The 23,668-nt window shown below is 44.7% G+C and overlaps 2 protein-coding genes across 2 annotated transcripts; both read left to right on the top strand. All coding sequences in view use genetic code 11, as the record gives it.

Moving 5' to 3' along the window:
- Positions 1 to 1,156: 1,156 nt before the first annotated feature.
- On the top strand, positions 1,157 to 2,323 carry EGR_07987 (SAP domain-containing ribonucleoprotein; the record flags this gene model as incomplete). The annotated part of the gene is made up of 4 exons (XM_024497236.1): positions 1,157 to 1,195; positions 1,665 to 1,755; positions 1,794 to 2,008; positions 2,054 to 2,323. 4 exons carry the CDS (start codon positions 1,157 to 1,159, stop codon positions 2,321 to 2,323), a joined length of 615 nt encoding a protein of 204 aa, XP_024348366.1.
- Positions 2,324 to 4,619: 2,296 nt separating this feature from the next.
- Positions 4,620 to 22,233, top strand: EGR_07986 (Dual specificity tyrosine-phosphorylation-regulated kinase 1A; the record flags this gene model as incomplete). The annotated part of the gene is made up of 14 exons (XM_024497235.1): positions 4,620 to 4,746; positions 8,808 to 8,936; positions 11,615 to 12,315; positions 13,778 to 13,855; positions 15,803 to 16,106; positions 16,202 to 16,491; positions 17,538 to 17,706; positions 18,876 to 19,194; positions 19,636 to 19,750; positions 19,848 to 20,234; positions 20,599 to 20,863; positions 21,051 to 21,294; positions 21,787 to 21,922; positions 22,108 to 22,233. 14 exons carry the CDS (start codon positions 4,620 to 4,622, stop codon positions 22,231 to 22,233), a joined length of 3,390 nt encoding a protein of 1,129 aa, XP_024348365.1.
- Between the last annotated feature and the right edge of the window lie 1,435 nt (positions 22,234 to 23,668).

Genomic DNA, 23,668 nt, shown 5'->3' with positions numbered 1-23,668 from the left:
TTCGTGATTTTGCCACTCTGTATGCTGAATTAGTTTTGACTAGAAAGATTTATTTCCTTCTTCATTTTATTTCAGTTTGATTCCTATGAAAGCTATATTTCATAGTGAATAAAATCTTCAGGTGAGTCGAGTAAAATGCGGAGCTAGTGGGCCGACCCAATCCATATGGACATCTAGGAGTAGCAGAATTACGGGTATGGCTATGAGAATAGCTCTACGGAGCAGTAGTACTTTACCACCACATAGTTTACGTAGTCGATCAGTCATACTCGTGAGTCCTCAGTCCTTCTGAATGCTATTAACAAGGCATTCTTCCCAATTTAGAGGGGTGAAGGCTGCGGGGGAACAGAAAGTTCCAATGTTGTAGTACTTTGATACTTTTTTTAACTCTGCACTTTGACTACACATGTAGCTAAGGCCTCGCTACTGCTCTTGTACTCAGTGGCACTAGTGGTCGCTCATTCCTTCTCTACGTCAGGAATGCATTTTCTGCCCTAATAATGTAAGTTCCTTCGAATTCACGAAAGGCGCGAAGGTCACAATTCATTTAAGTGTTCTTTGGATGTGGTGTCCAGAATTTGGCATTTGTGGAAGTGAATGCCATGTAAATAAGAGCATATTTAAAAAGAAACGGAGTTTTGAATTCGCTTGTAAAATTTGGGGGTCAGGAGATTAGGAGGTTCATAACCCCATTTAGGTACGATTAGCTTAAATAGGTAGGAAGTATTGTTTCTTGATATTAGGCGAGAGGCGGTGTTTATTCAATAAAATTCTATGCAAGTGAAGTCATAACTGTTGTTGGGATTGTAGAGAATGTAAGTAGGAGTCCCATTTGCAACTGGGGTTGCATAAAGTCATACAAAGCAAAAGCAAAAACTTTTAGAATGCTATGTAACATTAAAATATCCTATCTTGGTTTGAATATAAAGCTCCTTTTTGTGAATCGTTAAAATTAGCCGATTAGAAAGCCGCTTAAACGTAACGTATTTCTTTTGTTCACAATATTATTTGAAGGTAGTTTTAATGCTCTAAAGTTAGTGCAAAAAATTTTATCATAATTAAATTGTTTATATCATTAGAAACCCCAGTCAAGTAGAACAGATCTACGACCGCGCATTACGTGGGTCTGCCGCTACACCTACCTTGGTTTTCTGAAATGTCGGGTAAAACACAGGCTGAGCTCAGAAAATTGAAGGTAATTCTACTGACTGCTTTTTGAATATCCTATTTACAAGCCTCTGGAAAGTCTTTATCAGCTTTCCTGCCGCTCGTAGGATCCTTTTGTTCCGCGTTAATTATTCCTGTTTGTTTACGATAAACTTGTCTGCAGTTGACGCATGTATGTACACATACCCTTTGTCGCCGGCACGAAAGCTGGCATTGTCAATTGTTAGGTTTGCCGTCTTTAGCTGTATGAGCTCAACACATGGGTTTAAAATGAAATAGTACGTGGGGCGCGCTTGTTTTTGATTGCAGAATCAATTGTGTATGGGTTTCACCCCTCATATTTTCCTTACTACTTTCAGACTTTTTTCGATATGATTTATTCTTAGTGGGGCTTGTCCATGGGAACTGAATTCAAATATTTTTAGTACCATTCCATCCGAGGGCTTCTGGTTTTTTTTCCCATGCTACAATATTTTGTCTTGCTTATTGCGTTTTAGTTGGCAGAACTGAAGAAGCTTTGTGTCCTTTCTTCACTCCCCGTTTCGGGATCCAAACAAGAACTGGTAGATCGCATTCTTGCACACGAAGGTAAGGTACCACTTACCGCCGCCTTATTTTGTCGTCAGCTGGCGACTCGGTGGTAACGGTTCAGCCGGAAGAGGAAGCTGAGTTGTTAGACGAAGATGATATTGCTGCGGACGATGTTGTTGTAGTTGCACCAACCACAGTACTCTCTACTGAGGATCAACAGCCACGGTTGGGAGCACCTGCTGAAAATGACTCGGATAAAACCGCCACACCTATTGTGAAAACCGACATCTCCAAGATGACACAGGAGGAGGTGTGTGTCGACTGTTTTTCTGTTATCTGATTCGGTCTCTTTCAGCGGATCGCCCTTCGTAAACAGCGTTTCGGTGACAGTAGCGATGGCTCTGTAAATACCACCGGTAATACGCCATCTCATAGGCCGCTTGGAAACGCTGCTGATTGGGAGAAGAGAATGGAGAGAGCTAGACGATTTGGTCTACCAGTTACGACAGTACCGAAATCGGACTCAGAACGATGGAAAGCACGAGCACTGCGGTTTGGTGTTAATGGTTCCAAACAGGCAATTTTTTGTTTAGCATACTACTTTCACTTCAATACTTGTCAATAGCAATAGTTTTTTTCCGGATCCTTAAATTAGGAGGGAACAACCGGTAGTTCTGAGGAATCGGAGCGGAAGCGAAAGCGGTTAGAACGATTCGGTGGCCCAATATCCGAAGAAGAGAAGAAGAATGCTAGAGCGATTCGATTTGGGATATCTGAGGCGAAAAAGACGCGAAATGAATCGGAGGGAGTCCATTAAACCCTCTGCTCTTTGTTTTTTCACCGTATTTTATGTGTAAATTAACGTTTCTATCGGACGGTGGCAATATTGTCAAGTCACTTGCATGTACATTTGGTATGCTCCCTTTTCACAGCATAGATAAATTTATGCCAAGATTTGGGCGCTTTTGAACGTGGAGGGACGACTTCTTAGGCTGATGCTTTTACACTGTATGAGCGTTTCCCTGGCATTGGGTCGTTGGAGGACCAGGCGGCCACAACTCCTAGTGACCGTTGGTCCTCTTTTCTAAGAAAGAGGACTTGAAGGCACTTTTGAGTTGCACCATTGCTGCGATTTACTGTCTTGAAGGGAAGGTCACCCTTGGTGGGGGTGCGGCACCACTCCGTCTCCGTGACTTCGACTGGTGAACAGAGGTATTCCAACTAGTGGGCGTGGGCCTATTTTCGCATTGTGGTCCACGACAATCCAAAGAACCGCTTTTCTGAGGCAATGTTGGTTTAGTAAGCTAGCCAACTTTGACAGACTCCTCATATTCAGATGCGATACAATGAACAGTTCCTTGAAAGAGCAGAAGACAATTAGGTTTAAGCTATTTATTAACTTGGATTCTTGGCGTCCATCCGAAATAACTCAACAAAAAAAAGCTTCCAAAATATGATAGCATTGAAAACATAAATCACGTTTTAAGCTATTTTTTATTCAGAACCTAATTTTGTTGATGCTAGAAAATTAAAAATACCTGACAGCGGGATATAAAATTGGCGCAAAACATACCCTAGATGATACTTTAAGTTTAAGCCAAAATTAAACTTTACCCCTAGAATAAAGGACTTTGCTTTGCAGTTACTGATGGCACACTTTTAAACTTCACAAATACTAGTCTGTTTTTCAGAAAATAATAAATTGCGCCATTGTTGTTTAAGTAAGCTAAATACTATGCGATCCGGGCTTCATTGATGCCAATGATGGCAGTTTGTCGACTTCTTTTATTTTCCGTACGTTTGCTTTGTTTCTTTTTCGTTGCTTTCCGCTTGTATGGCAGCGTTTGTTGTTTGCTTTTCTTATCTTTCGTCTGATTCACTTTAGAAGAATGTTTGGGCTTCCATGATACAGCTACCCTAGTCGAAAGCAGCCCCGTTCTCTTATCTTAGTTTTTAGTTTTTTACGCGGAGTTTTTCTGAAAGGTTTAGGTTGCACATTATGTTGAAATATGACACATGTTTACCGATTTTCCCACCAGTTAAAAAGGAGCCTTCGCATCAAATTTGTAATCCCCTCTTTATCTTTTGCTATAGCTTGAGTGGTCATTTAATGTCAAGTAATATTTCTAGTGGTTTTTCATATGGAATTTATTTCTTTAATGCATTAGATTCTGATTATTACGCTAGTTTACTTAATATTTGCTGTCTAATTTTCCTGTGCTTGCGACTTGTACTGGAGATCGATAGGTCTTTTTCCAAAATTTATTCTTAACATAGGCTATTATTCATAGTACTCTTGTTTCAGCTCAGTGCTTTCCCTTTTCTTTTGTTTGTTGTGGGATTATTTCTAGCCTTTGTGCATACTCCAGCATAAATTTTCTCTTGTGACAAAGTACTGCATCCCTCCATATTCTCGACCTCGCGTCATTTCATCCCTTCCCCCCACTCTATTAGTTTTGTTTTTTTTACCTCGAAATTGTCCAACTCTTTATGAGGGTCCGTTTCTCCATGTGTGTGCGCGGGTGTGTTCAGCACGGCACAGTACAAAAACGCGCTGTGCCGTGCACCGCATGCTAGCCTGTGCGCGCGCTAGCTCGCTTGTTAAGTGATTGTGCTTGTGTGTGCGCATGCAGGCACGCACAAATACATTGATTATGCCCTCCGCTACTGTTACCACCATCCTTGTTGTTGTTATTATTGTTTCCATCATCAACGTCGCTGTTGTTACTGTTTACAACCGCCATCAGCACCACTTTTGTCATCCACTTTTGCAGTCCTAATAAATAACCGGAGGCGATTCGTACGCAAGCGCCCGACTAATCCTTCAAGCGCCAACGCAGAGGCAGTAGTAGCTTCGAAAGCTCGAAGGAAGCCCGGTGGATTTACCGATTGCCTCTCTGTCTTCTCCCGCCTTTCACGCAATGAGTGCACTGCCCCCGTCTTCGTTTGGTGCCGTGGTCACCACGACTACTGCTGCTGATTTGGTGGAAACAAAGAAACAGCAACAGCAGTTGCAGCAGCAACAACAACAACAGCAGGGCCAGCAAGGTTTTTATTCCTTACATCTACTTGTTTGCTACTTGATTTTCTATGTCTCGGTTTGCGTGGCGGCTAGTGATCGATTTTGAGTCTTTAATGGAGTTGTCTCTGAGGTTTGGCCGAGATTTCTAGAAATACTTTTCCCAGCTTTTGCCTTTTTGAGTTTATTTTTAAACTTTCGAATGTTTATGTAAAAGCAACGGTCGAATAAGTCACCAGACGAGTCGGAGAACTAGGTCCTTCTTCCCTATTTATTTTCAGGCCTACTACTATTCCGCTTTTCATTCATGCTTTTATTCCTGTGGAGGCTGGCTTAATACCACTTATTTTGCTGTTCTTGGCTTCTAAAAGTACGTATTCTTCTCACATTTTGAAGGTGGCATATCAGGGTACATCTCCGCCGTTTTATGTTTCATTCAAAGGTTAAGCTAGGTTCCTAATGTGGTGGAGAAGTCTTTCTAGCTATGCTTTTCATTTCATATATGCCGTTGCTCTTTGTGTGCTTGTTGATGGAAACTCGAACCCTTCATTTCTGCAATATTAATGAACTAACATGAGTCCGGCTGTTGTGATTATTTTCTCTAGTAGATTAAGCCATCAAATATTCGAGAATGTTTCATTTGTTTATAAAAATCGCGTCCAATAATCTAGGATTCTTTTTCATTTCTAGTAATAAATGTTTGCATCCTTAAAATTCTCTACCAGTTTAGTCGCTTGTCGCCAGTTTGTCAATTTTCTGTACTAACACGACGCGTGGAACCCATCTCTGAGTCATTTCATGCCATTTAAACTGGTGATCACTTTGCATTCAAAGATCACGTGCCGAGTTTTTCATGGTATAATTCATTCGTGTGCTTTTTCATCACGTTCGACACCCTCCCCCTCAATCCCTGCCGAAAACCTAGCTAAATATTCCTTCTACAAAATTTAATGTCGTTCAATCGCTACCCTTTGATGTAACAAAGCAGAAGGGCTGTGCTTTGTGTATTTGTGTGAATAGATTAGTGGCACGAATGTTAGTTTACCTTCGTTGTGGCATTTTAGTGCCTGTACAAAATGCATTCAAGGGGCGGAGACTGCAAGTATTGATGAAATTTACCGAGTAGTTTTACGTGCCTATCTAAAAAGGACAAGTGGTACATCCAACGCGGGCTACCCAATCGGTTTGCCTTAACTTAAGCTTCTATTCATGTGGGTCTTAGAGACCTAATCTGGCGTATAATGTCATTGTCGAGGTACACTGACACGGGGAGGTTAGAAGCCGTAAAATGGAAGGTTTCTGCATCAGCACACCGCTTACCCTCCCTCCTTTCCCGCTTGTGCGCTGGGCTCCGTCTCCAGCGCGCTGCCGTCTGTTAGTTGCACACTACTCTGCATTCGTCGAGGGCTAGCAGACTGAGGGGACGTAAGGACAGCAAATGCTCAGTACCTCATCATGGATAACGCAGCCGTGGTCCTGAAATGGTCATAGATATCTTTATTTACACGGTTGCATTGCTAATAGCTTTTGTAACTGTGACAGTTTTTGGCCTTCAAGGGGGCTATCAAACACAAATGAGTCGTTTTGCCTTTTGAAAAGCCCAGGTTATGTTCACTGAAATAACTAGAAGCTAGATCGATTTCCCTATTCAAGGTTTCGACTTTCGGAAATAAGTGTTAGTAACCGTTGTGTGACGCTTGAAGGGGAGGGTGATATTTTTCTAGTACCCCAAAATTTAAGTGTTCATCGTTTAGGAAGTGCCGTAAATGGTGTCCATTGGTTTTCTCTTCGTTATGCGCGTTGCTAGCTCGAAGCGCTGGGTCTTTCCAACGCCCAAGCGCGTCTGTAGGCAGTTCACTTCTGTTCGGCGTCTAGACATGTGTGTGGACGTGTTTCCCACCCTCTACTGCGTGCATGTGCATGCGTGCTAGTGCGTGGGTGTTAGCCGTTGCCAGGCTGCCCCACTCGTTCGCTCGCTCGTCCGCCCCGTGCGCCGTGTCGTGCCTACTATTTTTGCGCAGGTTCTGCGTGTACGTGTGTAGTGACCAAAAATACTTCTCTTTGCGTGTCTCATTGCTTGCTTGCCTGCCTGCCTACTTGCTTGCTAGCTGCCTACCGAATTTCCAGTTGGTTAGCCAACAGCGGCAGTGGCGGTAATAGCGGTAGCAGCGCTAGTAGTATAGCTACCCATTCGCTAGCCTTGCTTGCTTGTTTCTGTATTATTCTAGGGTTCAGAAGTCATCTGTTCTAGGCAAATGCAGCCAGATCTGGATATGATTAACTTTTTCTAGGTCAAGAAACAGTGAGAGAGTTTGTTCGAAGGGCTATTTACTGAGTTTATTGGATATCTAGTTGTTCTCCTCCCTCTTGGAGCGAGTCAGTCGTTTGAAAAGAGGCAGATAAACGAATTGCTTGGTTGAAGGATCATTTGGGACTTTTGGACCATGGGTCACGTTTGCTGAATATGTGTTGTCTTACTACAGAAAAGGCTTCTGTGCGAGATATGCTGCTGGTACTGTATGCCTGAAGGGATCTTTAATTCATCCCCTCCTTTTCATCAGTTGGAGCGTCGCATATCATCTGTTTACCCAACATCCTAGTGACTATTACCTTTTGTTAGGGCTTTGATTTTGTTTTTTTTTACCATTATTACCTTTAGTTCTGCTGTTACCTTGCCAAGTCGGTGATTGGTTTCTGCCTTCTGTAGGGTATCTAGGGTTAGCTTCACTGTGATTGGTAAAGTATTTATGTTTCACATGGAACCGTTGTTGGATAGTATTGTCATCGGACATCTGCCACGGCTGTTTTTTACCGCGCTTTTTGGTCATCTAAAAGGCCTCGTTTCTCCAACTGGCAGATATTTAGTCTCTTTGCCCTTCTATTTTCTGCCTGGAGACGCCCAAGAGCAATCCTAGTTCGGGATTTGAATGGCGTTAATTTCCCCGACGAAGCCGCGGTTGGATTTTATCATTCTCGCGCATCATACACTTATTTCCCTTTCTTGTCTGTGCTTGATTCTGGCTTGTTGATTAAATCCGTTCCCACAGCAGGCGTTTGTCGGTACTGTTGCCCTTTTTCAAAGGATGGAAGGTATGCTATCGGTAGAATAGCTTAGGTGAAGGTTGCGGCTTTGCAAATCTTCCTTTCATCGTTGTTTATCAAGCCGAGGTGGATTATTACTTTGCCCTTTTGTTTCTGCAGCCAACAATATTTTTAAAGCGTCCACTGTCTTCCTCTGGAGAATTGCCAGGAGTCGATTGGGTTTAGGGATTAGAAGGATTCCCTTTAACTAGCAGGTTCTTTTTGGTTTCTCTTTTCTCATTTGACTTCTAGATGTCATGTTTTTGCATAAATAAGGCCTTCACCACTGCGACATTCTGGAAGGCTTTCGCAAGTAAGCCCGTTTTTGTAGAGGCAGATCTAATTTTAATAAACCTCCGCGCTTCCATTTCGAAACGCCTGGAAAGGGGGATTCAGGTTACGAACTGTAGGGTTTTCACAGCATTCACAAACCTTGGCTGGGTCTCCCTCCCACGTGTTCCCATAGTCGATGATGCTTTAGCAAGCTGGTAGCTTTCTAGCAGTAGATTCCTGAAATGCTTTCAATTTTTTGCTTGTCATTCACATCACGCATCAAATGCTGTTGTTGCCTCTGGAAAGTTAACAAGCCTTTGAGACGTTTCTCTGGTTTCTCGTTTAGGCTGATGGCAGCAATTTCGGCAGAGGAAGTGGTTTAACCCTTGACTCTTTCATCGTCATTTGTCAAGGTCAAGAGTAGGGTAGAGCGAGTGTGGCGGAGGAACAGCGGTTTCCGGTAATTCAATAAGTCCAACCCGGTCTAATTCGATTGGGATTCCACTGTAACCGAGACTTAGCGAATAGGGCCAGCCTAGTCAGTGAGTTAGTTAGGCAGGCTAGCAAACTTGCTCGAAAATGAATAAAGCCACACACACGAACGCACACACATACACACACTGTGTGCAGTGCGTGTGCGCGTCTGACTCACACACTGCGCGGGCGTGCGCACACACGCACGCACAAGTTGTTTCAAGGGCTGACTAATTACTCTCCCTCCTTCACTGGTTTGCAGCTGCAGAAGCAGCAAAAGCTTCTGCCGCTGTTACTACCACCACAGCGATGATTGAAATTTCTCTTTTGGAGTTTTGGGCGAATATGAGAGTGTGTGATGATTGTGACGTGGATTTCATGTGTTCCGAGAGTTGGTATCAGCCAATCTCCATTCACCGGTTTGTCCATCGTTTTGCTAAACCTTTCGTCTTTACCCTCCATTCATTCACCTACATGGTCACTTAGGCGCATTGGCTTTGCTATGCTGAGACAAAAAATAAGGATTTTATTTACATGTTTGTGACTCAAATAAAGGATACATGGTGGTCATGGCGAGTTTGATTTTCCATTCATTTCCGACCACGCGTCTGTGGATCGTTAATTCTCACCGCCATCTTGCTCCCTAGTTTTCATCCATCCCCTCATCCCTCACCCAACTATCTGTGATTCCATCTGTCGCCCCATCCACCAATCCACTTTGTCAATTGAAAAACTGTGATTACATTTACGGGGTTTTATGCTTTCCCAGTTGTTTTTTGCAGTTCTTCTTGGATTCGAACATAGGATACGGATTGATGTTACCTCCACATTTAATCCTGACTCCAAATCCTTACCAATCCACCAGTTTCTCCGCACATTTACCTTTTTTTCCACTCATGGATCTCTGCGTAGTATAGCGCTAGAAACACAGTCAGACGTCACTTCATTCATTTGCTCGGAAGGGCTTTTAATCAGTACAATTTGCGTCAATCTCTAAACGAAGTATAGTAATTACTAGTGCATTGAAAAAAGTGCAGCCATCTACCTTTTGGTGCTTTTTTTTCCAAAATATGTCCCATCGATCATTTACATCATGCTGTTAGCGTTATCCGGCTTTATTTCATGACCCACCTATGTCACAATTAGAGTAGGTAAATGAGTCGCTGTTAATTCCCCTTCAAAGCACCTGTATTTCCCCTGTAACACTCGCGAAGCCTGATCTACCAGATCATATTTTCCAATCAGGGGGAACTGCAGAGAGAACAGTTGATGGAGATAGGGATGAGGTAACAGATTGGTCTTTTAGCGACTTGGAACTCTGATTAGCTGGGGTATGCGGTTTTGAGCAAATCATTTAGCAATTCTAACAGGATAGTGCGTTTTTTACTAGCAAAATCGTAACCCCTAGATGTGAATAGCACAGAGAACTGGTTTATAAAGTAGGTTTTGAAGAGTGTGTCTGACGAAAGGACAGATTTGTCACCATAGCTGTAGGTGTGTACACCGCACTGTGTGGTGTGGCGTGTGTATGTGTGCCTAAGGTGTGGTGAGGCAGTGTGCCGATCAGTGCCCTTTGGTAGGCAGCATGTGTCTCCCAGAGAGAGAGCTGGTGCACTGGCTGGTCGCTAGACTTGGCGCCTTTATCCACTACCTTTTCTTCTCTACATCTGTGTAGAGTTGAATTTAATCCAACAATTTTTTTCTCATCCAACTTGGCCGACTTATTTTGGGATGAAGGTAACTGTTGAATTTGATCCGCTTCCTCTGCTCTGTTCACTTTAATCAGCCCGTCTGTATAGGGTCTAATGTCCCCTATCGACTTTGGACTATCAGATCCTCTTGTCTAGCTGGTTTGAATCGGATAAGTGGTTGTAATATGTATCCCTTGTTTTTTTGCTTTCCTTTAACCTGGCTGCTTTCAGCTTGTCATTCGCATTATCCCCCATAACCATTTTAATAATCTTAGCTCTGCTCAACTTTATCTCTTACGTGGGCCACGTGGCTAAATGCCTCACGTTTGTGTGATTGAGACCTAACTGTCAGAACGATGTTGAACATCCAAATCACTAATGGGAAACTGAGAATTCATTTGCTCTGTTTGATCGCTAAATTATCGGAAACTTCGTTGATTGATATTCCTGGAGTTTTTTGCTGTTGTGCTGTAGTTGGACGATGAAGCGTTTTTTTAACTATCAAGTTGGTTTTTTGCTCTAAGCTAGTGGATGTAAACATTTACATCTCAGTGTAGCATTAGTATCTAACTTCTATAAATGCTTAACCATTTCAAAAATGACTATTCAAAGAGTGGGCGGATAGGCTTTCGCCCTTTTATTAACAACACGTTTAGATAAACAGCTTGACCTATTCATTTCTGTGAGAAACAGGCGTTCATTATGGCTATCCTTATCCCTTTGATGTAGGTGGGAAAAAATATTTTCATAGAGCTTAGTTTAGTTGAAGAGTAACTTTATGGAGTCTAGACGGGCGCGATTAATCGCATTCTGAGGCTCAAGACTTTTTTGTCTTGTTAAGCTCCATTATTTCAAAATCATGATAATTTAGCTGCTTATGCAAGCTTACAATGATGTGGACTCTTCGAGTAAGGTGTTTGTTACTTCCATGATACCCACTCTAGATTGACACTCTTCAGTGCTAAGGAAGATTAAATGTCAGGACTTATATTTCGTCTAGATTTTGAAGATTTATATTCCCATATTAACAGAGGGAAATTCTAAAGCTGATAAAATCATGGGATTTTGGGAGTGTCTGTCCTCTTCGATTGCAGATGCTTTAGAGGTCTGGTTTGGGACCTCTGCACGCCTCTAGTAGCACAGTCCAGCTTTAGAACGTTTCGGAATGCGAGGGGTATAGATCACTTTAAGTATGGAGTTCGAAACACCAGAAATTGGCTCGGTGTCTGCATCTATTAATATTTTTATATTGCGGAAATTAGTATTTCCGTGCAAGTCGGTGCCATAAAGCTTGGACAAGTAGAGCATTTCCAACTGAATTCATAGGTCAACTCAGGAGGCAGTTTGTAACCCATTACACGCCTTTCTTTCATTTCAGAGATGTGCAAGAAGCACTCGGACCTGAATGCTCCCGACGCTGCGCTTTCGTCCCTAGGCCTGAGCGTTTACAGTATGTCCTCCCTCACCTCTCTAGGCGCCGCGATCTATGGCCAACTGGTCACTTTCGATCAGCTTTCCCAGCTTGGCCATCATCACCATCATCAGCAACGGAAGCAGCAGCAACCGACTGGGACAAAAACAGTCATTACTACTACCTCCTCACCACCACCACAGTCACCGCCGGCACCAGCTCTGACTTCTGTGACAGCCTCCTCCTCTGTCAATGTGATGTCTGCTTCGGCTTACGCGAATCTGGACCCATCCTACTCCCTGAAAGCCAAGCCATCGGTAACGGTGGGACCTCAACAGCAGCCAATGGAAGTTGAGGCGATGGAGCTGAGTAGTTCCAGCGGAAGTCCTCTCTCCGTGACTGGAAGCAGTATCGCGAGCGCCAACGCCAACAACACGTACAGCTATCCGACCTTTCCCTACTGTACTGCCACTAGCGCTGCGACTACCGTCACTACCACTGCGGCTATGGCTTCAACGGTTGCTGCGGCGGCGGTGCCTGCGCCCTCCACTGATGCGATTCCGTTTGGCCGGCTCTTACACCAGCAGCAACCGCCACCTCCACCACCGCAGCGGCTTTTGGTACGAATGTCGGTGAAGCTGATACAAACGTACGAGACCATCAATGAGGTAAGTCGCCTCCATTGAATTCGTACTTGTAAATCCCATGTTTCATCAATTGAGGTGCTGTAAAGAGCTGGCTGATTTATTTCATGTCTGGAAAACACCGCAGAAATTACTGCTTCGCCCAGAGCTTGGGTCGAAGGATAGTTTGAAGGTTTTAGAATTAACATTCCATATTTTGCAACCATTTTCTTGAAAGCCTATTTAGCTTGGAGGTAGTTGTGCAAGACCTAGTCTATGCATTTGCGGTAATAAATGTTTTCAGTGAACCACTTACAACAGTCAGACAGTTTCGGAGTGTGTACTTCGTCTAGGTCTACTGTGAAGCGTACATCGCTGGAATATTGTGGAGTTGCCCAAAATCATGATGTAAGAAGTTGGCAAGATTTCACCGTCCATACCGCATGACGATTTCAAAAATTCTTACTACTGGGATTTTTTTCAAGCTTGCCACAGCATTATTTTTCTTGGCCTCTGTTTCGAGCTGACAGATCCAAGCATTCATACCAAACGTCTTTCTTTTATGACTTTTTTCCATCGTTGTGTTTCGTCACTCTATCCAGATGTGAGCTTTCTTTCAAGCATCAGCTAAAGTGGCTCTGTTCACACTTCATCGCACTTCCGCTACTGCCATTTCCAAATTTCTTTTACAGGTATTTAACTTTACTGTGATTCTCCAGAGAAGAAAGACTGTGAGACTAGCGGGCGATTGATTCATGAAGGACCAGCAGCATATGCACCGCTTCGTAGTATTAAGCGCCGTCTTTAGCGTTCTTCATCATTGGCTTCTTGTGTCAATCGTCATCGGACGAATTTCCACTCAGGCGTTGGTGGGGTTAGTTTTTCCTTTCGTCCACTTTCGTTGAACAGCTTTGCCTAGGCACCATTGTTCAGTCCTAACCTATGTTCCATGGCTAGTGTAATTCGCTTTTATTGGAGGCGATTTGCCTTAAGCCATATCTTCAACCATATTCATGGTGTTAAAGCACTTCCGTGTGACCACTCTTCTGCGTAGACTGTCATAAATGCTTTTTTTAAAGCAGAATGAGGCGGCGCTTGAGCTCCACGATAGTCGTGTATCTTGATGATTCATCTTTCATCCGCTCTGTTGTCAAATCACATTAAGCATGCGTGCTTAAGAAGCACAATGCTATGCAGTAAACAAGATTTTCCATATGTCAATCGCATTTCGCGTAATTGATTTCTGGAAGCTTCATCCCGATTTTTTTTCCTCCCCGCATTTCGTCATAGTTGCAGTATCATTGGGGTGGTTCAGTTTTCCTCCACTTTCTATTGTAAGAACTTTGCGGTGTTTATTTTGAACCCATACTACACAAGTCTCGCTTTTTTGCCCACCAGAATTTCCGCAGTACCAACCATCCACGGTAAATGCCAGTCTTCGATCCTGCCCGACTAATCCACTTAGAACAACTAGGGCATCGCTGAAACCGATCACATTCTTCATCAGACTAGAAGGCGTCGGGCCTATCTCACCGCGCTGCACCCAGTGTGGCACCCAAGTTACTCCCGGACGAAATTGCGTAGCGTACGTGTGTGCACGCAAGCATTCACGGAAAGGCTTGTCTACTACTAGCATGGGAGACTGGTTTACTGAAGCCTGAAGAGACCTACGTAATCGTACGCACTCTCTTGACCTTTACAGTGACATGAGCATCAGCTGTGTTATAATGGTCGCCTTTCAACTAGTATTGTATCTGGTAATGTGAAGTTCACGTAGACACCAAACCTCTTACCAACTTGCTTTGTGCACATGCAAAATGCACTTATGTTTATACATTTGTAATTGATTTAGAGGTCATGCCGGTGTGCCTAGTAAATCGTATTACCTCCCGCAGACACCCATTCACGCACACACACACGTCTGTCAAACTGCTTGTGTGAACGTGCGCGTACACACACGGTAGATTGGTGTGACCTGTGAAATATGCGGACTGTCTGTCAGTTTTGCAGCCCCAAAAACTTAACTTTTGTTAGTCTGGAGAAATTTGTTGCATGGTGGTTGATTAAGTTGCTGCCAAATGGTTCTACAATGCTCGAGGTTGTTTCTCCATTTGTGTGAGAGGGGGTGACAAACAGGTGGATTGATTGGCTTCGCTAGTTCTGTGACATTCGGTTTTCCTTCTGAACTTGGATGTTTAAGAGTGGAGGTTTCCTTGAAGTAAGGTGGAAAAGGACGGTTGCATGGAATGGTGGGCAGGCTGATTGCCATTCAACCTCATAGCATCTGGAGGTGCTCCTGGCAACGGCATCAAATGTTGAAGTCTGGAAGCAGAATTATTATGGCATTATGGAAGACTTGAGGAACTATCGGCACAGCTGTATTACATCGCTATGGATACCAGCTTGTCACTATTTTCTTTAGCTCTCAAAGCTATTGCTCTTCTGCATCGTCCATCATAGCAGCGTTGAAGTGACTTGCGACTCTTAGTGCGTCAAGGAAGGTTAATTCTCCAAAATGGGAAGGATTTTGAATCCATTGTAGCGCCTTTTGGCATTCCCTTATGCGTGGCGAGCGCTGTAGGCGCAGGCTAGCGCCGCTGCAACGAAATGGTGGTGGAATTAGCGGAGGCTGAGGAGACCGCTCTGTCACCTATGCCAAGGCACATTTTGTTTCCACATTTTCCCTTTCTTGTGCATTTAATCTGTTTTTCTCTACCCAAAATATAAAATTAGGGTAGTTATCAAACGTAATGCATTTTATGGCTTCTGTTGTTGTGGGCTTCCTAAGTCTACGGTGTTTCGTCTAATGCTTCACGGCCACCGGGTGTATTCTTCGTGGGAGGTAAAATATTTCCAACGTATCCTGCTGCAACGTCACCAATGTAGCGCCTCAAGTCAGCATTTTGGATGGTTAGAGGTCGTTGGCAAAGGATAGGCGGGACTGTGAAAGATCGGTGAATGACCGCTATGTCTGTGTGGGTTTTTCTGAACAGTTGACGATTAGATGTTAGGTTGATCAATTAATTTTCCTTCGACCATTCTCCTGCATAATAATGGAGAGTGAATGAAAATCTCAAGTTTCATGTGATATATTTATGTATTGGTATACCATCTGTGAATGGTCGTTAAGTTGGCAGATGACCAGCTCTTCGTTGAATGGTCCGTACACCCGTAATATGAGCTGTAGGTAAATGAATAGTCGATAGGTTAGAAAGTCGGTAAATTAGGCATACCGATGGGAGACCAGTGGATTGAGGGGCGTATCATTAGTCTCCATTACTTCAATCCCATCTTCCCTTTTTATTCCCCTTTTTCTCTCCCCTAGGTCTCCTTCCACAGGAGCAGCGATGATCAATAGATCACTAGATGGTCAATTGACCTGTAGATGCCTATTAGATTAGTGAACGACCGGTAAGTCAGTAGAGTAATAGATCACTGCATCAATCGGTGGTTGGTAGATGCTTGAATGGTCGGTAGAGTGGATGACGTTCCCAGTATCCCGACCGAATGTCTACTCCCCGTTTACCTCTAGGTCTACTTCCGCAAAAAGAGACGAAGAGAGCAAGCATGCGAAGAGAACATCATGAAACGCGACCGCAAGGGATGCCACGAAGCTGCTCCAGCTGTTGCCGCTACCAACACCAGCACCACCTTTGGGCACTGCTGCCTCTTCACGGGTTCTGGATCGAATTCAAGCTCCAACACGACCTCCAATCGATCATGCTGTTGCCAAATGCACCATGGTCGTGCTGCTAATGGAGCTGCAGCGGTTTGGAATGCAAATGCCGCGCCCAATTCCTTTCAACAGCAACAGCAGCAACACTTCTACGACGTTGGTAAGAATCGTTTTGTATCTCCACTCATTCATCCATCCCAATTCTATCCAGCTACCATCTGAACTTTCCTTACCAATGTGATTATTGTATTCTAGGCAATCGGCAGCAGCAACAACCACAGCAACAGAAAGTGAGTTGCCAGGCCTTCCCTATCCCTCCTCCTCCCCCTCCTGCTGCTGCAGCTCCTAATATCTCAGCCGCATCTTCCAACGTTGTTGCCGCTCCACGAAGCGTTCAGGCTGCTGGTGGGAGCAGCAACAGCAGTAGCAGCAGCAGTAACCGTCTCCTCCGTCATCAGGCTGCTAACGACTTTCTCAAGATTGGCAGTGTGTGGCTAGATCGGTACGAGATCACAGATATCAAGGGGAAGGGCACTTTTGGACAGGTGAGTTTGTGCTGTGCTGCAGTTGACTTCTAGCGTTCCAGTCAAATGCCATTATCTGGTTTGGGGTACCATTGGTAGTTGATTGGTAAACTGTCGTTAAATCTCATGACTGCTGGCTTGGTAAATGGCGGGTCAGTCGATTGGTGGGTGTTCTGTAGACTGGCAAATGATTGATGTTGGAAGGTATTTTTTTTTATCTTTGTTCTTGTATGATAAGGGATTTCCGGACTTCTCTTAATAAAATTTTTGAATTGAAAGTTGTTCTTTTACTCCTCGTTCAAGTAGCGACCGATTTTGTATCTGTATGTGCACTCGAGCTGTGGCATATCGTTAGATGGCGATCCTCAGCGCTTCCCACGGGCTATAATTTGATATCTACTATCATTTTAGTAATATGGGACCGCTTTTGATCAATACTTAATGCAAAGTTTGGTAAATGTATCTTTGTAACCCTCTTAGCTGCACTCTAAATACATTACCCTGGGACGGTGCAAATTAGAACGGCTGGAGGGCGTGTGAGTCGTGTAAACACTAAGGCTTCGTGTTGGTCGTACAGAGGGCAGCAGAAATTTTCTGGAACATGAGTCAATAATTCCCTTTCCGCCTTGAGGTCGTTAGCCCATTCTACTGTACGGATGCATAGAGCTCTCGAAATAGAAATTGGGGAACCATGAAATTGATGAAGTTCTGGTTTTACTGGGCGAAATTTATCCGCCAAAGTGCTTAGACTCCAGCATTAACATAATGTGAGAAGGATGAATCTACTCAGGACCTGATTGAGCAGTATCAGACGCAGTGGTAGGGGTAACCCATGATGCTTACATGAGCACTTATTGTCAGGTTTGCAACTGCCTAGTTGTTAGTATTCCCATGTTCCACTATCCTTCCACTCAATACCCGTTTCACTGATATGATAAAGTGCAGTTGGGATAACAGCATTGTGAACGACCCATGCCATGAAGATGCTTGCCCATTTAAATAACAGTTAGCATGCTTATTAATTTTGCTCGGTAGTATATTTTCTGCCTCTTCGGCGAACGTTGCAGGTCTTCCGAGCCCACGACCGCAAAACGCACGAGGAGGTGGCCATAAAGGTGATCAAAAACCGTCGCCAATTTCTCGCCCAAGCTGAGATCGAGATTAAACTACTGCGCGAGATTGCGCACTTTCAGGAGAACGAACAGAGGGCCGCCGAGGTGGGCGCCAACTATGTCGGTAAGTGGATTGCCTTCGTAACCTTGAAAACCACATTGATTCACGCTGCCTTGGGACTGGGTGAGAAGAACTACCATCTGGGCACGCGCACAATCACTTTAAGCGGTCTCTCTTTCAAATTAACTTCAGCTATCTCAAAAAAGTCATTTTTAAAGTCGGTCCTGGGCCATGGCGTTGAACATTCAAGCTCTGCCATTACTGGCATTTGTTCTGGTTATTTTTTGTACTTAATTTGCCTGTTCTGTGATTTGAAGCACAGTTGAAATGCTTTTCTGATTGGATGATTCCATCCCTTTAAACCCTGTGAAGTGCTTGAGGCAAGTGGGAGGTAGCTAGGGCCTCTCCGGAGCGCCTAACCGATAAGTTTGCCTGGAGAGTGGACACCTGTAACCGTAGCATTTGATGATTTAATTATCTGTCTAAGGAATAGGTTGTCGATTCTCATCCGTCTCGGTCTCGGCATCAACCGTAGAATTCACGTTCCTGCAGGAAGAATAGCATTCCCTCTCGAGATTCATTTATGTAACATGGGTTGATAGTTCGATCTCAGTACAGTGCCAATCCTTAACAAATGTATCGTGCAATCGCTTTTTCACCGAACGATTCCCCATTTAAACGATGAATGGATTTAGGGGGCTCGCTACATTGTCTCTTCTTCGCCTTGAAGCTAGAGCTAGCCGTCTTCAAGAAATGGTTAATCGGTTGCACTCTGAGATTATTCGTACTGAGGTCTCTCTAGGCTCAAATGTCAACAGCAGGCAAAATGTGATTTGCGAGAGATGCTTGAACAGTTTCGCAATCAATTCCAGTAATGCAGGGTCCCCGACTTAGATTTAACTGTTAGCTGGAAGTGGTTAGAAGTATTGCTAAGTGCCGTCTTCGAATTGGCTTGTTTCTTGATGAGCGTGTCGGGCGCACGAATTGGGAACCTTAAGCGGGCAGTTCTTCGCCTTGAATTTAAAGTCGGGCGCACGATTTTGCCCTATTGAACCGTCTAAGGCTAGCGAAAGTTGATCAAGTCCTCTTTTACGGTTTTTTGAAACCCCTCCCAAATGCTGATAGCCTGTTATTGGCGTTGTGCAGCTGAAAACCTCCAAGACCGTCGATTTGACTACTTCTTTCTGTTCACCACCAACGCTATGATCTGTATCTTGCTTTGCATTGAATAGTGAACCTGAAGGGATACTTTACGTACCAGGGCCATTGGTGCCTGGTGTTTGAGTGCCTCTCCTACAACCTCTACGAGCTGCTCACCTACACGCACTTTCGCGGCGTCTCCCTCCACCTCACCCTCAAGTTCGCGCGCCAACTCTGCGCTGCCCTGGTCTTTCTCTCCCGTCCCGATGTGCGTGTGATGCACTGCGATCTCAAGCCCGAGAACATCCTCCTTGTCACGCCTAAACGCTCCGATCTGAAGGTGATCGACTTTGGCAGCTCCTGTCACGTCAATGAGAACGTGCACCAGTACATTCAATCACGCTTCTATCGGTGAGTTGACTGAGTGTAGGCGCTTCCTTTCCCTCAATGCTTCTCCCGCCTTTTGCTCTTCGAATTGAGGATTTTCTTGCCTCAACGTTGGATGGACGTTAAAACAGATTTAGCCTTATGAGGTGTTAGTTGGTGATGGTAGAGTTAGGCTCTTCCAAAAATGTTGAATCGACCAGTTCTTCAGTTAGAATGTTTTGAAACTACTCGCCTTCTGTGCGCACAATTTCTTCGCCGTCGATTTGAGCATGTCTTTGAGCCAAACTCAAGTCTTTGATCTCCTTCTGGTTAATGTCAGCTAAATCGGGGCGTTTAGATTTAACTACCAGCAGACGATTGCAGCCCTTGTCAATTGTTTGGCACCAACTTAATTGGCAGATCAATTATTTTGCTTCAGCTTTGACAAATTTTTCACATTTGAATGTGGGTGGCCTCCTTTTTCAGCGCTCCGGAAGTCCTCCTCAACCTTGACTACGGCCTCAGCATTGATATGTGGTCGCTAGGCTGCATTCTCGTTGAAATGCACACCGGTGAACCCCTCTTCTCCGGCTCAAATGAGGTATGACAACCTCCTTTTTAAGCGATACCACTCATTCAAATATTCACCACCTTATGCATTCCGTCTTCTATCCACTCCATTGTCTTTCATTTTACAGCTGGAACAGCTCCTACAGATAGTTGAGGTGTTGGGTCTACCACCCTTGTGGATGCTGGAGAAGAGTCCAAAGCTGGAACACTTCTTTGAACGTATCAGCGACTTTCTCCCAGCTACCACAACCTCCACTACCGCCTCCTCCACCTCGCCCTCCACCACGATGACGAGTGTGGTCTCCACCTCCTCCGTTTCCTCCTCCTCATCCTCCTCTACGACCTCTTCACAGGATCGTATGGATACCACCTCTATCGCATCCGCGGCGTCTGTTCCTGGTGGTCCAAACTCCTCATCGATACCACCTTCTCCCTTCTCCAAGGCTTGTGTCACTATTAGGGGCATCGTCTATCGGCCGAGGCGGATCTACACAAAGGGGAATATGACGATGAAGGTGGGAAAGAGAGAGGGCTATTAGTGATTTTTATTTTGAAAATGGAAACGCAGGGGAACGTTCCAATGACTTGATGATTTGTTGGATGGTTTTAAGTTGTGTTTGATTGGATGTCGGGAGGCTGAATATTGGAGTGAAGGGAAGGAATAGTAACTTGACGAGTGAGGAGTTGAGTGAGGTTTGGGTAACGTTGAGAATGTCCGACTGACCGGGTGGAGGAATGAATGCTTTGATGAGTAAATGGATGGGTGGATAGATGGAAGCGTGGAAGGAAGGCAAGACATGTATCTCATTCGATGCGCTGTAGTTCCGTACCTTTTTTAATCCTCTTACTTTGATTGTTTTACCTGTCATGCCCTGACAGTGCCGCTTCCAAGGTCCCCACACCCGCCCTCTGCACGAGGTGCTAGGCCGAGACACCGGTGGGCCGGCAGGTCGTCGACTAAACGAGGAGGGTCACGCGCCCGAGGACTACGACAAGTTCATCGACCTCGTGCAGAAGATGCTCGTCTATGATCCTCGGCACCGCATAAAACCGGATGAGGCTCTGACGCACCGCTTCTTTGAACGCAAATCCTCCTCCTCGGCCTCTGTTAATTCCACTTCCGCTGGTGCCGCCTCTACCGAAGGTGAGGCGGATAGGCCCTTCTTCTCTCCATATTTGTTGATTCTTGTAATGAGTATTTGCCGATTTGTATCAACGCTCCGACGATTCAAGTACTCAACCATCTTTACAGTTATTCTTGTAAATCCTAGCCGCATGAAGACCCAGGCTATTTAGGTGCTATTTTTTTTTCGGTTTTCACCTTATTCAAGGTCATCCTGTGGCGAATACGACGGCACCAACAACGATAACAACAACTAGTGCCAACGTCGTTACTGTTTCAACAACAACTCCTATGGTTGTTGTACCCAAGCGGTTTGCGGAGGAGGTTCCACCTCCGACAGCTGCTAACACATCGGGTGGGGGAGGAAGTCCGGCCTACTTGACTTTTGCCCCGAATCAGCCAGATCAATCCTCAACAACACAGCCACAGCAGCAGCTACAATTGCAGCAGCAGTAGTAGACGATAACATCATCTTCTTCGATGGGCAGCTTTTAAAGATGTGCGCGTGCGCGCACCAGTGCCTAGAATTCTCCCATTTCTCCTCCCCCCGCTCCACCTGCCCCTCCTTTCTCTCCAGCTAAATAATTTATCCTTAGGCAGCTACACCCTCCCGCCCACCACAATCGTGTCTTTCTTCCGCGCTGAAATTTTCGTGAATCCCACATCACATGCTGCTGCACAGTAACACATACGTAAAACACGAAGTACTCCTCCCCCTTTCGTCCTAAGTTTGTTTATTTCTGTATATATACATATGCGAAAAACAATAATCACACGCACACAGACAAACTGACAGACTGACCAGTTGACTAATCGACAATGACACTGACTACTCGATCTGCAGATGGGTGGACGAGCGAATGGATGGACCGACTGGAGTACTTATTTCCCCATCCCTCTACAAGCGCCATTATGTGTGTTTGTGTGTGGGTGTTTGTTTAAAGAGAGGAAGAAAAGAAGGGACTGGAGACGCGTCTACTGCCCTCCTCCTCTCTCATCTCTCGCCTATCCTGTGTACAAAGCCGCGCACCGATCGAAGCCGTTGCCCACCTTTTTTTTTCCTTTCGCTCTTGCGGTTCGGTGCGTGGAGGAGATGCTGTTTTAGCGCCCTGCCCTACTCGAGTGAATCTTTTAGCCCGTGACTTGACCTTTGACCTGGCACAATCTCCTAACCAGTCTCCTGATTCCTTTTTTTTTGCATCCTTATTGGTCCAGTTTGGTTTGATCCGTGCTTGTCTTGGCTACCCTGCACACGGTTTCTACAGCGTCAACTCAATCTTAGTGCCCCACCCCTGTCCCTGTCTACCCTCACTCTCTCCTACTCTATATATCTGCCTCCTCCTATCGCCTCTATCTCTCTCTCTCTAACTGCAAAATATGAGCGCCAATAATCACTACTGATCCGGCATGCATGGTTTTGACCCTTGTTTGGTAAATTTACCTCTCTCTATCGAAGGGCAATCAGTTGTGGCTTCGATTTCACCATTGAAATCACACTAACGATTATGGTGTGATGAATCAGCCGTTCACGATGAGATATTTTGTGATCGCATTTTTAACAGTCTGACGGTGCCTTCTCGACGCTCCTCTAGTTAGCTTGATATTGGCATTATTATGTTACATGCCGGAGTTGCATTGCATTTCGTAATGGTTGTGATTTTGGCATTCCGTAAGGCGGTCCAGCTTGTCTTGAAGAATAAGTTCATCAGACGACATTTTCGTTAATTTTCCTGGAAGTGGGGGCTACGCGCCTGTCGTCATCCATCCATTCAGTTGGGTCGATTTTGACCAGGAAGTACTGTGTAGAGGGGAGTGGATCTGATGCTGATGCATAGGTCTTGTGAGGGTTTCGAGGAGTCCCGAACCTTCGGATCGATTGATGCAAGTGGGAGAGAGGAATGTCACTGAGATTTGCCACTGTCTGCACTGATGACGGGAGGTGGTACGCCATGACCACGTTTTTCTCTGTAGGCTTCTCCTTCTCTCGTCCACAGTTTCTCCACCTCCAGTCAAGTTCTGTAGAGGTCAATAATCACAACTTTTTTGCAAAGCAAGCGCACTTTTTTTGTGCTTTTCCAGGCGCCTTTTGCGTGTGTGTCTATCAAATTAATCCGAACATCTTATCTTGAACAGTCGGGTGGGTATTTGAAGCAGCTTCGCTGTGCTTGTGTACTTTTGAATATTTTATGGTAATGAAGGAGGGGCGCGGGGTGAGGGGGGAGGGAGATACTCCCTGTAGTCCTGAACATTCCTACATACATCCATAAATTCTAAAATTAGCTAAGACGATACACTTTATGGCATCTAAATATATGCGCTTGTATGCCTACAGTCATCCACTTGATACACTGAGGTTATTTTTGGTCAAAACACTTCCATTTGTTTAAATGCACTGCGGAGTTTCAAGAGTTCGGGTGGCACGCCCCGTGTGTGAATTTTAAAGGAAGTTTTTTCTAGAAATTTTGGTGTCAGCAACATTATTAATATGGAACCTTTGGGACGGCATCACGAGAGTTGATGCGTCTAGCTGCGAGAGAGTATCCAAGGTCCAAGATTTGAGGTTATTACATGAAATGTGTAGCTTGGGTTTTTTTAAAAAGAGGAACTAAATGGGTGATAGGCGGTAGAGCTGCATCCCATCAACGAGGTGATCGAATTATGGAAGATGGAACAGTAAAACTACATCATTATTACGAAGTCCAGAAAGCGCGAATGGATAGATCCGGAACGGATGGGTGGATGAATATGAGATTGATGAGGAGATAGAGGGATTGATACTAGATGGATGGATGGATCCGGGATGGATGGATGGATGGATGGATGGAT

Source organism: Echinococcus granulosus (assembly GCF_000524195.1).
Source record: "Echinococcus granulosus chromosome Unknown EG_S00092, whole genome shotgun sequence".
Taxonomy (NCBI): domain Eukaryota; kingdom Metazoa; phylum Platyhelminthes; class Cestoda; order Cyclophyllidea; family Taeniidae; genus Echinococcus; species Echinococcus granulosus.
The sequence above is the reverse complement of the archived record's forward strand: the minus strand, read 5'-3'. Positions and strand labels throughout refer to the sequence as shown.